The sequence below is a fragment of the Colletotrichum destructivum genome, chromosome 1, assembly GCF_034447905.1.
Source record: "Colletotrichum destructivum chromosome 1, complete sequence".
Lineage (NCBI taxonomy): Eukaryota > Fungi > Ascomycota > Sordariomycetes > Glomerellales > Glomerellaceae > Colletotrichum > Colletotrichum destructivum.
In genome coordinates, this window is record NC_085896.1 from 5,251,491 (window position 1) to 5,265,665 (window position 14,175).

General features: G+C 56.4%; 5 protein-coding genes across 5 annotated transcripts; 2 read left to right on the plus strand and 3 right to left on the minus strand.

The window, feature by feature from the left end:
- Position 1: 1 nt before the first annotated feature.
- On the minus strand, positions 2-1,593 carry CDEST_01587 (Putative zn(2)Cys(6) fungal-type DNA-binding domain, fungal transcription factor). Its single transcript, XM_062917746.1, has 2 exons — positions 1,549-1,593; positions 2-1,487 (listed from the first exon to the last, which is right to left on the minus strand). Exons 1-2 carry the CDS (start codon positions 1,587-1,589, stop codon positions 71-73), a joined length of 1,458 nt encoding a protein of 485 aa, XP_062773797.1. The 5' UTR covers positions 1,590-1,593; the 3' UTR covers positions 2-70.
- Positions 1,594-2,009: 416 nt separating this feature from the next.
- CDEST_01588 (Putative O-methyltransferase domain, S-adenosyl-L-methionine-dependent methyltransferase superfamily) lies at positions 2,010-3,569 on the minus strand (the record flags this gene model as incomplete). The annotated part of the gene is made up of 4 exons (XM_062917747.1): positions 2,010-2,829; positions 2,951-3,074; positions 3,135-3,264; positions 3,330-3,569. 4 exons carry the CDS (start codon positions 3,567-3,569, stop codon positions 2,010-2,012), a joined length of 1,314 nt encoding a protein of 437 aa, XP_062773798.1.
- A 2,307-nt stretch (positions 3,570-5,876) lies between these two features.
- CDEST_01589 (uncharacterized protein) lies at positions 5,877-7,443 on the plus strand (the record flags this gene model as incomplete). Its single annotated transcript, XM_062917748.1, has 5 exons — positions 5,877-6,059; positions 6,148-6,698; positions 6,757-6,821; positions 6,887-6,917; positions 7,014-7,443. The coding sequence occupies 5 exons, from the start codon at positions 5,877-5,879 to the stop codon at positions 7,441-7,443; spliced, it is 1,260 nt and encodes a 419-aa protein (XP_062773799.1).
- Positions 7,444-7,725: 282 nt separating this feature from the next.
- CDEST_01590 (uncharacterized protein) lies at positions 7,726-8,862 on the minus strand. The gene is made up of 3 exons (XM_062917749.1): positions 8,233-8,862; positions 8,029-8,166; positions 7,726-7,960 (listed from the first exon to the last, which is right to left on the minus strand). Exons 1-3 carry the CDS (start codon positions 8,569-8,571, stop codon positions 7,943-7,945), a joined length of 495 nt encoding a protein of 164 aa, XP_062773800.1. The 5' UTR covers positions 8,572-8,862; the 3' UTR covers positions 7,726-7,942.
- A 3,353-nt stretch (positions 8,863-12,215) lies between these two features.
- Positions 12,216-14,175, plus strand: CDEST_01591 (Putative peptidase S10, serine carboxypeptidase, alpha/Beta hydrolase; the record flags this gene model as incomplete). The annotated part of the gene is made up of 3 exons (XM_062917750.1): positions 12,216-12,510; positions 12,583-12,764; positions 12,868-14,175. Exons 1-3 carry the CDS (start codon positions 12,324-12,326, stop codon positions 14,173-14,175), a joined length of 1,677 nt encoding a protein of 558 aa, XP_062773801.1. The 5' UTR covers positions 12,216-12,323.

Consider the following 14,175-nt stretch of genomic DNA (forward strand, 5'->3'; position numbering starts at 1 on the left):
GTAGGGGAGGAGGGGAAAGGGGGGGGGGGGGGTATATGTGAATATGAATAATACACCAGTCTCGATAAAATTAGACCAAGTCCGCCTCTCTGTGACGGTTATTCAGGATCACTTTGCAACAGTCCACGTTCTCCGTTCCGAACTGCAGCCTCTGCGTGTCCTTGGCCACCCAGACCTCTTCCATATCCCGCTGGACGCGCCCGAGCGACGGCAGGTGACGGGTCCGGTACAACGCCTTGAGCCTCTCGAGCACCAGCTGCCTCAGGTAGGGGTCGACGGACTCGCACCCGGCCGTCCACAGCGGCCACGCGTGCGCCGAGACGAAGGACGAGGCGACGGGGACCTGCAGGAGGTGGTGGATGCACCGCTCGGCGTGGAACGGCTTCGGGGGCGGCGTCGTCGTGCCGTCATCGCTCCACACCCGGTAGAGGTAGATGACGGCCGCGTGCCTGTAGGCCTGGATCGTGTGCTCGATGGCCGGGTCGCCGTCGGCCGCAATGCCGAACCCGGAGTCCAGGTCCCGCCGGATCGCGGCCCCTCGCCGCTGGTGCGCCTCGCCGCTCTGGCCCTGCATCTTGCTGATGGCGCTGACGACCGAGACCAGCGTCGTGAGCTTGGCGAGGCTCGGCAGGCCCTCGAGGGGTGCAACGTTGGTCATGCTCAGCAGCGGCCTCGAGGTGCGCGAGATGGACGACATGACGTCGTGATAGAAGCAGAGGCTCAGGAGGAACTGCGCGCCGTCGCCGGTCCAGGTCCGGGGTCCGCCCGAGCGCAAGATGACGGCCCGGGCGCCGGCGAGGTGGTCGATTCGGCTGTCCGTGTTGAAGAGCCGGTCCGAGATCTGGAGCATCAGGATCGTCGCGAGCGAGAGCGCCGGGTCCTCGGTCTCGATGGACGCGCGCAGCGAGGACACGGCCGCGAGCATGTGGCGCGAGGAGAGCGTGCGCAAGGCCTCGTCGCCGTCGCCGGGCCCGCGGAGGACCGCGAGGTGGCCGGCCGCCATCGACGAGATGGAGAAGCGGAGGGCGGGAGAGCGGTGCATCATGGGGGTGAGGTGGACGAGGAAGGGATTCTGCGCGCCCGACGCCATCGAGATCACGCCCGCTAGCGAGCCAGTCCAGTGGTGGAGGAGGTAGCGGTTCATCGGGGAGATGTCGGGCGATACGTAGGACGGGTTCCGCATGAGACAGCTGCTCCGGCTGGGGTTGGTGCTGGTGCCGGTGCCGGTACCGGAAGAGCCGGAGGCCGAACTCGGCGTGGTAGGTGCGCCTTCGGGAGAAGACGAAGACCACGACGACGAGCCTGTCGCCTGAGGCTTTGCACCGGCTTTGGATCTCGGGCTCCTCTTCTTCATGATCCGCCCCGCGTCCGCCGAGGAGTCGGCCGTCTTCCATCTCACTCGCAGCCCGTACCCCTGGCATGTCTTGCCCAGCCGGACACAGCGGCCGCAGTGGGGCTTCGCCTCATCGCACTTATAGCCTTCGTCACTGAGATGAAAGTCAGTAGAAGTGGGGGATGGGGGATCAACACGGAGATGTGAGGACGGACCGGCAGGTGAGACAGCCCGTTCTGCTCCTCTTGTGCGGCATCGTGAGAGGGTGAGAGACAGAGAGAGAGAGAGAGAGAGGCTGGATGAATTGGAGGCGAAAAGACGATTTCTCAGCAATGTGGGGTAGAAATCAGGTTTGGGGCGTCGGTTTTTTCCGGATTTAAGTCCGATCTGGTTGGTGATGGATGTTCTTGGCAAACACTAACAACTCAGTCAGTCTCATTCATTTTCATTTTCACTCTCACTCTCACCCTCTATTCACATTTTCTTCACTTTCCACTCATTTTTTCTCCACTTCAAGTAGTAAGGCTCTGGAGTTTCGAGCGTGGTCCAACTTGGAATCTGTCCCCTCACTAATTCGTGTTCAAGTCTTTCAAGTGAAACCAGCCCCATCAAATAACACGTAGGCGTTCTCACTTCACTCCTAACTACTGACTACTTTAACATTCAGACCAACATCTCACGGGAGCTCAACTTCGATCAAACTCTCAACCCCCTTCCCACCGCTCCAGATCCTGACAATCTTCAGTCCCGCAATCGTCTCGAGCAGGTTGTACCAGTCGTTCTCTGTGCGCTCCTTGGAACTGAACAACGTCAGCATCACCATGTCGAGCGCCGAAGTCTCCCAGTAGGCGCCCGTCGACGGGATCACGTTCTCGTTGATAAGCAGCCTGCTGTACCCAGGTTTCATGGCGCCCTTGATCTGCGCCAGGATCTTGGCGCACACGTCGTCCGGCCAGTCGTGCAGGCACGAGTGCATGTAGTACGCGCGCGCGCCCTTCACCGGCTGCTCTGTGAGGAAATCATGGCCCATCGGCGTGACGGCCGGGTCGAGCTCCTTTATTTGACCGATGACGATAGGCAGGTCCTGCAAGATGAGCTTCCCGGGGGTCTCTGGGTGCATGCGGTGGAACTCGACGATGTCGTGGCCGATGTTTCCGCCAATGTCCACGAGGAAGGGGGCCTCGGGGCTCTGGTCGGCACCGGCGATGAGCCTCTCGTTCACAGGGTAGAAAGATGGTGCCGACCACGGGACGCGGCCCTGGCGATAGCCGGACATGTGGTGGTTGAAGTGTGTGCCGTCTATGATTATCAGTGTCTTTGCTGCCCTTGTCAACCCGTCGCACTCACATCCCAGGTGCTGCTGCCACGCAAACATGTCCATGTCTGTGTTGTATGCATACATCAACGCCGTGTCTCGGGCGTCGTTCGGGTTCTTGAAGCCTCTCTTGCGAGAGTATTCGTGGAACTTGAGAGGGGCAGCGCCGGTGCAAGAAGTCCTTTTGCGGTCGGTCAGTGTGGGCCACGGGATTGCGCCCTGCGCCGAACGAAACAGAACGGTTGTAATCAAGAAGAAGGTGCGTGCAGAGACGAGTTGGAGAGTGAGGCAGATGAACTCACATGGCAATGTACCCATCGCCAATCATTGGGAGACTCATCGACTTGGAAAAGTTGGTTGGCCGGTACTCGTCGAGGCCGGTCTCTTTGATGTATCCCATGGCACCTAGGTGGCGCATGAGACGGCCTGGAAGGGATGTTTCAGCACTTGCATCTGGCTCCCGGTGCGTGGTCTGCTCTCACTTACTGAGCAGCACCGAGTCAACACCAAGACTTTCTGCCAGCTCGCCGACGTTTTGCGGTCTGTCTCCATTCTTGGCCATCAGCCTCCACAGGCCCGAATCGACACCAAAGTTAAGGCCGGCCAGGGCGCCAGTCTCGAGGCATGTGTCAGCAAAGACTCGATGAGTATTTGGTAGAAAACGTCTAGCATGAGCCTTACCTGTCCCCAGCAGTGCTTGATCATGGTCTCCCTGGGGCTCTCCAGTGCCTGAACCATGGTTCGAGCTTTGATCAAAAGCTCATGGCGGGCCTCGTCGCTGCCGGAGGACAGGGCACCGACGCCCGCGGTTATGTCCTTCAAGAGGCCGGGGATAGCATCCAGGTCGTTGGGCTGGGTGGCGATCGAGACGTCCACAACAGCCTCAGCTTTGTTTTCGTCAGGTCCGTTGATAGCCGTCATTGTGAATGGTGTCGAGGAGAAATGTGAAAATGAAATGTTGTGATGTCGACGCAAGCAGCAAGAGTGAATCTGCAGATGTCACTGGCAGAGCAATCGTGGTTCATATAAGCTTTGTAGCACCCCCAAATCAGTCGGACTATACAACAGGTGACTGAACACTTTGATACCCTCGGATGGGGTACGTCTCGCCAAAAGCTAGGTGACTCCAATTTTGGTTTGAACCCAGGCTTTAGGTTTTTGTAGTGCCTGACTTGGCTGGTATTATTTTTACCTCACCTCTTAACTATGAAGTCATAGTAAAATAACAGGTCAAGCTAGGCTTACAACTGTTGCGAAACAGATACGTAGCAAGTCTTGGAGAAGTAAGAAGCGTCATCTTGTCTAGGAAAAAGACATTGGTCGAAGGAAGGGTATTATAACTCGTCTGAAGCTGTCTACGTCTCGCACCAAGTCTCAGACCGGATTGGGGCATTCCTGCGTCATGAACGAAGTTCAATACTACTATGATATGTACAAGGTGCCCCTGAGTGATATTCATACGCCATGACAAGAAAGGCATTGGTGCTGAGGGGTCTCGAGGAGTCGGACACACTCGGACATTATTTGCTTTCGCCCGGCCACCACCACTGGATCGGCAAGTCCTTAGATGTATCGGGGTGGAGATGAGGAGGGAGGGGGGGAGCGGGGGCTACCTGGATCCTGTTGACTTGTTTTTTAGGGCAGAACGACTATCCGTACAGTCTAGGGATAAATTGGGACTGATTTTCGATGTCGCTGTCGTTAGCACTAGGCATGTGCTCAGTCCCTCCAAGATGACAACAGTCTGCAACTTCTTCCACGCATCGCGCGGGCATGGTAAGGGACCTGTTCCTCCAAAACGGTCCGACGGTTCACGCTTTGAGTACACGCTGCATCAGCCGCAAGGTATGATGTTTCATTCCTTGGTTCATCTCATGCGGATAAACCCGTTTGCTCCTCCTTGGTTCGCACATCTAGGCTCACCATCAATGTGTGTCGACGATCCCGGATCTTGGGCAAATACCTGTACGATCACTCATGCAGCTTACCTTTTGCGTTGTTGGTTGATGACTCGGAATTTTAGTTTGGCAGCTCGAGTTTCGGGCGAGGTGGTTGGACACGAGCAGAAATGTTCCCTTCTTCAACGGAGTCAGTTGCCTCTTTCTGCGGTCGATTGCCTTTTCGTACTCCGCAACCTTGGAGAAGCCTTCTTCCATTGGTCCGTTTTCAAAACGCGACTAACATGATGTTTCTGTGCTGGAGCGCATGCCGCCGCAAATCTGTCAGCTTCCCCGACGACCCGCTTCCCCACGTGGTACTCTACATGCCAACCCTGGCGAGAATTACGGTATACGAGTAACATCCGGACAAGGGGCCTCCGTTACGGTTGAAAGGTCAGGAGCAAACCCGCGGACAACGACCTCTCATGGTTAAAGGTGGCGTGAGAGCAGCATTCTTACATCGTACACCGGTGGGTAGTTTAGTCATTAATCATGTTCTCGTGGTGGGGGGACCTGTACTCGCTCTCATAAGTCCTCCGTTATCTACTCCGGTGGTGACTGGAGCTGTTGCAGTATACTTGCGTTTTGTGTTGTCTACATAAATCTGTACCACTTGAGAATGATTCTATTGCTGCGTTAGTAACGGCGACATCCGAGATGTTGGAGAAGGACATGGAGGTGGCGCCGGTAGAAGGGCAACGTGAAGATAGACGCGAGGCTCAAGCCAGTCCTTTGGCGTCTGTAGTCGGAATCTTGACCATTGTATTCGGACCAGCGCAACTCCCGCGGAAAGAGGATGGTATGAGTCCTACCAAACTACGATCTCTACACATACATGACTCGGGGTTAGGTTTATCTGTGATTCCTGGCTTTTACACGTGGGAAATAGTTTCCGAGATGATGAGTGACAAAACACAATAGTGTCTTTGGGCGTTAAACCCCAAGTGGGATCCCGCTCTCTCCCTCAGTCCCTTCTTCGTTTCCCTCTTCCGCTAGTTGTCCTCTCGAGCTTGATTTCTTGGTGACTTATCTTGGTGCGGTTGTGCACACCTGTTAGTCTCGTAAGCTTTACGCTTGTTGTGCTTGTTTTTGGAGGCAGGGATCCGGTTCATGCGATGTCCGCCGGCTCCGCCCTTTACGCCCGTCCGTATGCCGGGGAAGTTAGGGTTGCCGCGTGGGCCCAGCTCGTGGGAACTATACGGGCAATTCTTCAGTATCCTCCGCCCCTGTGAAGTCAAGAGGCACCCGGAAGAAAACTTGGCTTACCGTCTTTGTTCGCCAGACAAACATGTCGAACCCACCACCTGTTGGCTCCGAGGCTTGGAAGGCCCAAGACAAGGGGCCAAGCATTCTCATCGTCTGCTGGATGGCCACCGCGATCAGCACGGTTTTCGTTCTCAGTCGCATCTATGTCAGAGGAAGGATCATGGGGAAATTTCAGAGTGATGACTACTTTGTCCTCCTTGGCCAGGTAAGGCGTCATCCCATTTCGCGAGCGGCCACGGGCGAGGGGCGTAATGGTGTAGACAGCTAACGGATGATGCCACGCCTCCTTTCAGGTGTGCGGATGCATCGCGACGGCCCTTTCGACCCTCGCAGTGAAAGCCGGCAACGGCAAACACATGACCCTCCTATCGGCTGAGCAGCAACAGGGTGCAATTCTCTGGACGACCGCCGCCTTCTGCCCCGGGATAATGTCGTTCGGTCTCCCGAAACTGGCCGTCGTGTCTCTCCTTACACGACTGATGAACCCCGGAAAGCTTCACAAGTGGTGTCTGTGGTGGCTGGGCATTTGGTGTCAGTTGACTCTGTGGGTGACAGCCGGTCTTCTGCTCGGACGGTGTACGCCGGCGAGGTCACTTTGGGATTTCTCCATCAAAGGCACCTGCATCAGCACGGATATCTTGATCTGGTTTTCTGTTTATGCTGCTGGTACGTTGCCAAAGAGATCCCCCTCTGGCCGCGGCTCAAGAACTGACGGCGTGTACGCAGCATTTTCCGCTTTCGTGGATGTATATCTTGCCGTGTATCCGGCAGTGGTCCTGTTTCATCTTCAGATGTCGTTGAAAAAGAAGATTGCGCTATCATGTGCTCTAGGTATCGGTGCAGTGTACGAACGGTTCCCTCCGCCGCTTTCGTTTCTTACATCTTGCTAATACCATGTGTAGCTCTTGCATTGTGGCAATATACAAAGCGACTCGAATTCCATCGCTCGGGAGCGAGGACTTTTCTTGTAAGTGCTTTACTTTCTCGTGGAATCAGACAAATCTAAGTTGACGGAGGCTAATTGCTCGGTAGACGACACCTCGGATTTGGTGATATGGACTATGTGAGTGAACAAGTGCATTCCAAGGGCGCGGTTTGTCGGCCCAATAAGTAACAAGAACACAGTAGTTGGCGAGAACGCTCTAACTTCTCCATCTAGAGTTGAGGGAAGCACGATCATCATCGCCAGCTCGATTCCTGTCATGCAACCGCTCCTAGAGCCGATCTTGAAGTATAGCCCTTTCAGCTCCAGCAAAGGGTCGAAGGAGCCACCGTCCTACGGATATCAAAGCTCAAATAGCAATTCTCGAGGCGGCGACATTGAACTAGGCCAACGGAAACCAAAGAAGAAACCGAGAGACGAGCTCGGTCTCACTATCATCGAGGGCGACAGCCAGGAGAACATCCTGACACCAAGCAAACAGACGTGGACATTGCCTCCGAGGTTAATGCACAGCGGCTTGAGCCACCCCGAGCCAGCGCAACCCGCAGACTGCAGGATTTTCCGAACCGACGAAGTGACGGTATCGTACGAGATTCAAAGGCAAGGGCAAGAAAACACGTCATCACGGAGATGGATGCCCGTATGAGGTACGCTTTGCTGTGGGGTTCACAAGCCATGACACCGGACCCTTCAGATCTGTTCAATCGGAACATCCACATGCTCGGGATTATGTTTCCCTGCGGTTTAAGAGCTTTTTCAAGACCTTGTCACGTCATTCTTCGAAATGGTTACCGGGCTCCGTGCGCCTGCGATAGTTTGCGATGGCCGCAAGAAGCCAGCAGATCACCGCTTGCAGGCCTTATACAATTGGACTTTGTCAGGCGGCAGTAGTGTTGGCCCCAAGTCATGGAAAATGGAACCAAGAAAATGGTCGGATGTTTGGCTTTTAAAGCAAACCTACGGTGGTGGCACACTCTCCAACCCAGGTCGAGACCTCGCTGAGGATCAACTTCGCCCGAGTCCCGACCATGGCGGTATGATGAATTATGAAAGAAGTATGGGCTACGGGCGAATCCGCCAAACGCCGTTGCCCAAATGTGTCGTCGCTTTTCATTATGATGACCCGATATAGCATAACTCGCTCCTTAGCAACCAACAACGGCCTACGGAAAGCAGAGAGGTCAGCGACGTGTCATGGTAGTCACGAATTTCGGGCGGGGCTCTCGCTTACAGCTTGTTGGTTCTCCATGTTCTTCTTGATACCGCCGGTGAAGTCCATCATGAGTGACTGGGTGACCGGCGTGTCCTGCTGGGGGTTTCCGGTGAGGCCGGCGACCTTCTGGAGCTCGCTCAGCTGAGCATTGGCAACCTATCATCTTTGTTAGAAAAACGACCCTTCCACAGGAAATCAACATCCGTGAGGTTTTTGGCTTACCACAGCCAGCCCCTGGGTGGCGCCGTTTCCGGACGGGGCGATGAGCTGGTTCGCCTGGCGGACCTGGATTCCGTCGCTGACGAAGGACAGGAGGTTCGACTTGGCGGTCTGGAACTGCTGGGGGTTGGGGGGGTTCGCCTGCAGGGCCTGCATGACGGCGTTGAGGCCGTTGACCTCCTGTTGCTGGATCTGGATGTTGAGCGCGATGCCGGCAGCGAGGATCTTGGCTTCGGCGCAGGCGGGGGTGTCTCCGGCCGCCGGGGCGGGAGGGGGAACCGGGTTCGCCGCCTGGGCGACGGCCAGGGCGACGAAGGACAGGAGGACGGCGTAGGTCTTCATTATTGCTGTTGCGGGTGGCGGTTGTTTGTTTCGTGGAGACGTAGGAATTACTTGGTAAGGAAAATCAAGAGATTTTATGTAATTTTGAATGTGAACAATTACTTTCAACGTGGCGAGGAACCCGTCCTTTGGGTTGTAAAGACCGTTTGCTGTTGTTTATTTTGTTGACGACGACGACGACGATGCCTGCTGTCCCGAATCCAGGTTCAGTGCGGAACCACTATCCTGAAGATTGGGATGGGCTCCATCTTTCTTTATACCCAAGTCCCGACGGCGAGGCGCAATGTCCGTTCAGTCCCGGCCCAACTTGACGAGGCAAAATCATGAGATGAGGCCGCGGCGAGAGGGGGGGGGGGGAGACCGGAAGACGGATAGCATATGGCGAGCCCCAACAACCATGGGAGATTGAAACCTCTGGATGATAGACTTTCTCGAGTGTTTTGGCCCAGTCGCCCGAGTTGCACGCAGTTGCTGCTTGTTTCGAACCTTGACGACGTTGGGACGAAGGTAGGATTTCCCTGACTGTCCAGACGCACCGACAATGCATTGAGGCTCAGGGGGTATCAGATTAGCCAAACAGTCCGCGAATCACAATCACCGGGTCTTTTTGTCGACTTCAGGACTCTCCCTCCTTCCTGGGTCCCATTCCCCCTTTACCGCGACTCAGCCGCCGTTCGTGTAAGACACCGAAAGTCCGAACATGTTCAAGGGGGCTTGGGTTTCTCTTGAAAGACTCAAGAGCCGCTGAAAGCCACAATCAGACGTCACAGCCTCACGTCTCGAATCTGGAACTTTGATTGAAGAGGTGGTGATCCCTGACAAAGGTGTCCCTTCCCCCCTTTTTCCCTTCACGGTCACTCGCGCCGACGAGCAACATGGCCATGCCCATGACTCGTCCGAAGACCGTTTCTTCTATCCCATGTATCCTATCTCAAAACAGCCCATGCGCCCGAAAAAGCTTAGCGATGCTGATACGCTTATAACGGGCCAGGCTTTTTTCTTCTTTCTTTGCTCATCTCCCGCTCGCGAGTGGGTGCCGCGTGCGGCGTGCTTCTTCAACGGGCGGTAACAGCGGCCCCATTTCATCCAGGACCTAAAAGGAACGGATGGCAGTTCAGACACCCGTTCTCAAGAGCTGCAGCCCGACGGCATGTTTTGTTTCGTGTAGCCCTTCTTTTCTCTTGCCTTCACTTGGAAGGGAATAGACAAGGGTGTCACCTCGCCTCTCCCCCCAGTCCAGCTCGTTTACTTGGCCAAGGGAAGGCCGCCACGGGGCCTCGGCTAGGATGTGTAGTACCGCCTTGTCACCTAATTGCCTACTGTGGTGCAGAATTATACTGAGCGAAAAATGAGATGCCATTTGCGGCTGGCCTTGAATCTCGGCTGTGGCCGCCTCCGATTCGTGCCCAGACCGGAACGTCTGTTCGGTTTCGACTGCCCATATGGGAGATGTTGGGTCAGCCAATATTGGCAAACTTTCCCATTCGCTATCCCATCATTGTGCTCCCGCTCTGCAACCCTCTGAGATTTCACGGGATTGAAGACCGTTCCGTTGGGCTTACACTGACGTCCCACACGAAGCCTAAGAGCCGCGTGCTTCTTCCAATATGATGCCCAGTCGAGAAGCATTGTGGACTATGGTGAAGCACTGCCGAGTTGCCGTTGTAATGGCACACTCCTTACCAGATCCCCTTGCGAAAAGAAGACACGCCACAAGTATGAGAATCGTTATGAGGGGGGTTATTGGACTCTGCCTTATCCAACGCTACTGAAACCCGACACCCTCTCGTCACTAGACTTGTATACCCAGTCACTTGACGGGCGAATAGTCCCCTCGGCATCCTTGGCAAAAGGCCGATCCCGAAATCCCCGTGCGATTACTGATGAACCGGAGTAACAGCACGAGACAGCATGACTTATAGACGTGACACCAACAGGCCTTTGTTATTTGGGGGAAGGCTTCGCCTAAGCAGAGCTCCTCATCAGGGGCTGACTCGACTAGGCTATCATATATCAACCACCCCAGAAGTGGCCGACGGGACCTTTCGAGTTGACGATCAGGAAAGGCTAGTTCTGGCTGGATGGGATCTGTAGGATACTGAAGCCGCGATCACTACTAAAGAGGTAAGCATTGTCAACATGCCAAATCGAGCATGCCTTGGTCCGGTTCTAGTAAGCATTTTACCTCGGCGGAACCCCAACTGATGGACAGAACCCGAGATCAGTAAGGCCGTGGCTTCGACAAAGCCGAGCTCATGGAGAGGTCGACGCTCACGACGGCAAAAGCTGAGTGGCTGAAGAAATGGAGGGTAGAAGCCGGCTCCCTTCTCGGCTCATCGTCTGATGACTGCATGAGGGGGAAAGTTTATCTTGAAGAGACGTCTCGAGTCTGAGGCATCCCACCGCTTCCTTACCGGGAACACCTATTGTAGCTAATTTCCCGGATCGATCTGGGTAGGTCCGCCCGAAAGCAGACCAGTGATGTCGACCAGGGGGGGACAGGAAGCCGATGATACGGGGTCAGGGGGGGCCTTCCTCTACCTCCTGTAGGGCGTTATCTTTGCGTTAGCTGACAGCTTCATGGGACCTTTGGAGTCAGTTAAGGGGAGTTTTTAAGGACGTAGACTTCCTTGACGGCCCACCCAACGATGCAGAATGATTGTTTCTAGATGTGGTCTGGAATTCCGCCAAGCCACTGGCAAGTACGGAGCATCGGTGTTCTCACATGTCATGTCGACTGCTCAGGTTGACAGACTTGCCTCTCCTCTGGGCAGTACGTTTAAAACAATTAGCATCATTTAAACCTTCAGACGCGATATCTAACATGGAGAAGGTTGCTACCAACCCTCGGACATTGAGCACGCGTTCCGGCCGCTGGTCGACTGATTCGAGCTCACGTTGGTCGGGTCTGTGGGGATTATCGCGAAGGGCCCGGGTCTCAATTACTCCTCTTCACACACACACACACACACACACACACACATGCTACCCCGCTCCATTAGGCTGTCTGAACTTCTACAGGCAAAGTGTGAGATTTTCTAGTGGCTGTCCCTGGCCGTCTAACCGAGCACACCAACAAGTTGCGGAACACCTCGAGATCAATGCCGGCGAAGTGAGCGTTTCTGGAAAAAAAGTCAGTTTCGACCTCGGCTGAAGCACCGGCAGTGAAGGTCACGCTTGATGGGAATAAACAGCAATTTGTATCTACACTGCCGTTCCGCCCACGCGGAAAGATTGAGGGTGGAACAAAGCTATGTGCTGAACACCGTGTTGGCTGTCAAGCGCTTTGCCAAGCAATTTTGTCTCAACTTTTTTGAACGATGGCCATGACCCGTCTTGGCAAAACGTTTAGTTTAGTCCAGCGTCGGGACGGAATGCTTTTCCTCTCACCGAGTGGGATGGATACATGGGAGAAACCAGGCAATGATGTGATGTCCTGTGTACGCGGCGCGTCTCACCGCCGACCAACTACACCATGTATTGCGCCAGTACGCGTAAGACGATGGCTTCATTCCATTCCCAAAGCCCGCCTTCTCCACTGAGGTTAGTGAAGGATCGTCCCGCCCGGGGTGGAGACGGCCCATCGGCGCGCGGGGGGCGAACGCGTATGTAGTGCTTACGCGCGGGAGCTATAGCTTACGTGTGTCTTACTCTCCGTCTTACTTCTCTACCTAGTTTGCGTGTTTAAAGCAACGACAATGCTCCTTTGATGCAAAGCGCGCACTTGTTCAGAGTGTCGCAGGGTCACCATCATGAAGAGCCTCACGTTCCTGTTCGCATGGGCCACGGCCGTCTCGGCGACCTCGTTCCGACAAGACGGGCGAGGCCTACGCCTGGACCACAGCTTCGACGAGGACAGCTTCGCGGCGGCAGCAGCATCTCCGCATAAGGCCCGGCCGGGACACGAGAAGCACAGGTTCCTGAACGACAAGACTTCGAGTGGGTGTTAATCCGTTAGCGGAGAGATCGTCTTGCAGGACAATCAGCTCTTACACTGAACCAAAAAAATAGAATTCTCGGTCAACGGTACCAACATCCCAAGCGTCGCCTTTGATGCCGGCGAATCCTACGCCGGACTCCTCCCGGTCGACACCTCCCAGAGCGCCAACGAGACGCAGGAGCTGTACTTTTGGTTCTTCCCCGAAGAAACGCCTTCCGAGGACAAGAACATTGTCATCTGGCTGACGGGGGGCGTAAGTCTCTTCTCTTCACCTCTCTGACTCACTCACTCACTCACTCTTACCTGCTCTCTCACAACCGTGCCGCAGCTGGCTGACATGTCCCGTTGCTCGATAGCCCGGCTGCTCCTCCATCGGCGAACTCCTCCAGGAGAACGGCCCCATATCGTGGAAGCCCGGCACCTACGGCCCTGTCCGGAACCCGTGGAGCTGGCACCGCCTCGCCAACGTCGTCTGGGTCGACCAGCCCGTTGGCACGGGCTTCTCCCGCGGGCCCGTCACGGCGACGGACCAGCGCGACGTCGCGCGGCAGTTCCTCGGCTTCTGGAGGCGCTTCGTCGACACCTTCGACCTGCGCGGCTACAACGTCCACGTCGCGGGCTCGTCCTACAGCGGCCTGTTCACGCCCTACATCTCGGCCGCCATGCTGGACGCCCGGGACGCGGACGCGGACGACGCCGGCTACTTCGGCGTCAAGGGCATGATGGTCCTGGACCCGGTCCTCTCCCAGGGCGTGCTCGGCCAGGATTTTGGCGTCGCCAGGGTCATCGACTACTGGGGTCCCGCCTTCGTCCTGAACGACACCGTCCGCGCCGCCATCGCCGAGATCGACGACCGCTGCGGGTACGCGGCCTACGTCGACCGGTACCTCACCTTTCCCCCCTCCGGCCCGCAGCCGGCCAAGATCCCGGGCGCCTTCCGATGGGGCGACTACGTCCCGGAGTGCGACTCCTTTACGGCCTTTGCGGAGGCCGCCAAGGACGCGAACCCGTGCTTCAGCATCTACAACGTCCTCCGGACGTGCCCCTTGCCCTTCGACCCTGTCGCCTTCAGCGAGGGCACGGGGTACCACCCGACCGACGGCCCCGTGTACTTTGACCGCGCGGACGTCAAGACCGCCATCAACGCCCCCGCGGACGCCGAGTGGCGCTTCTGCAGCAAGGACCCCGTCTTCGTGGACGACCTCGACCGCTCGCAGGACCCCGGCCCGGGCAGCCTCCCGGTGATCCCGGGCAGCCTCCCGGTGATCCCGGGCATCGTCGAGCGGACCGGGAACGTCATCATCGGGCACGGCCTGCGGGACCTCATCATGCAGTCCACGGGGACGCTGTTGGCCATCCAGAACATGACCTGGGCCGGCGCGCACGGCTTCCAGAGGCGGCCCGAGACGAAGCTGCGCATCCCTTACCACGGCAAGGCGGACATGGGGACGCTGGCGGGCGCCGGAGAGCTGGGAGTATGGCACGAGGAGCGCGGGCTCATGTACTTCGAGACGCCCATGGCCGGGCACTTCCTCGGGCGAGATGCTCCGTCCATCTCGTTCCGGGCCTTAGAGATTCTGCTGGGCAAGGTGGAAGACTTTGGCTCCCGGGCACCATTCTCTACAGAGGCCAAGGGCTTGGGAATAATCAGCGAGGAATTGTGA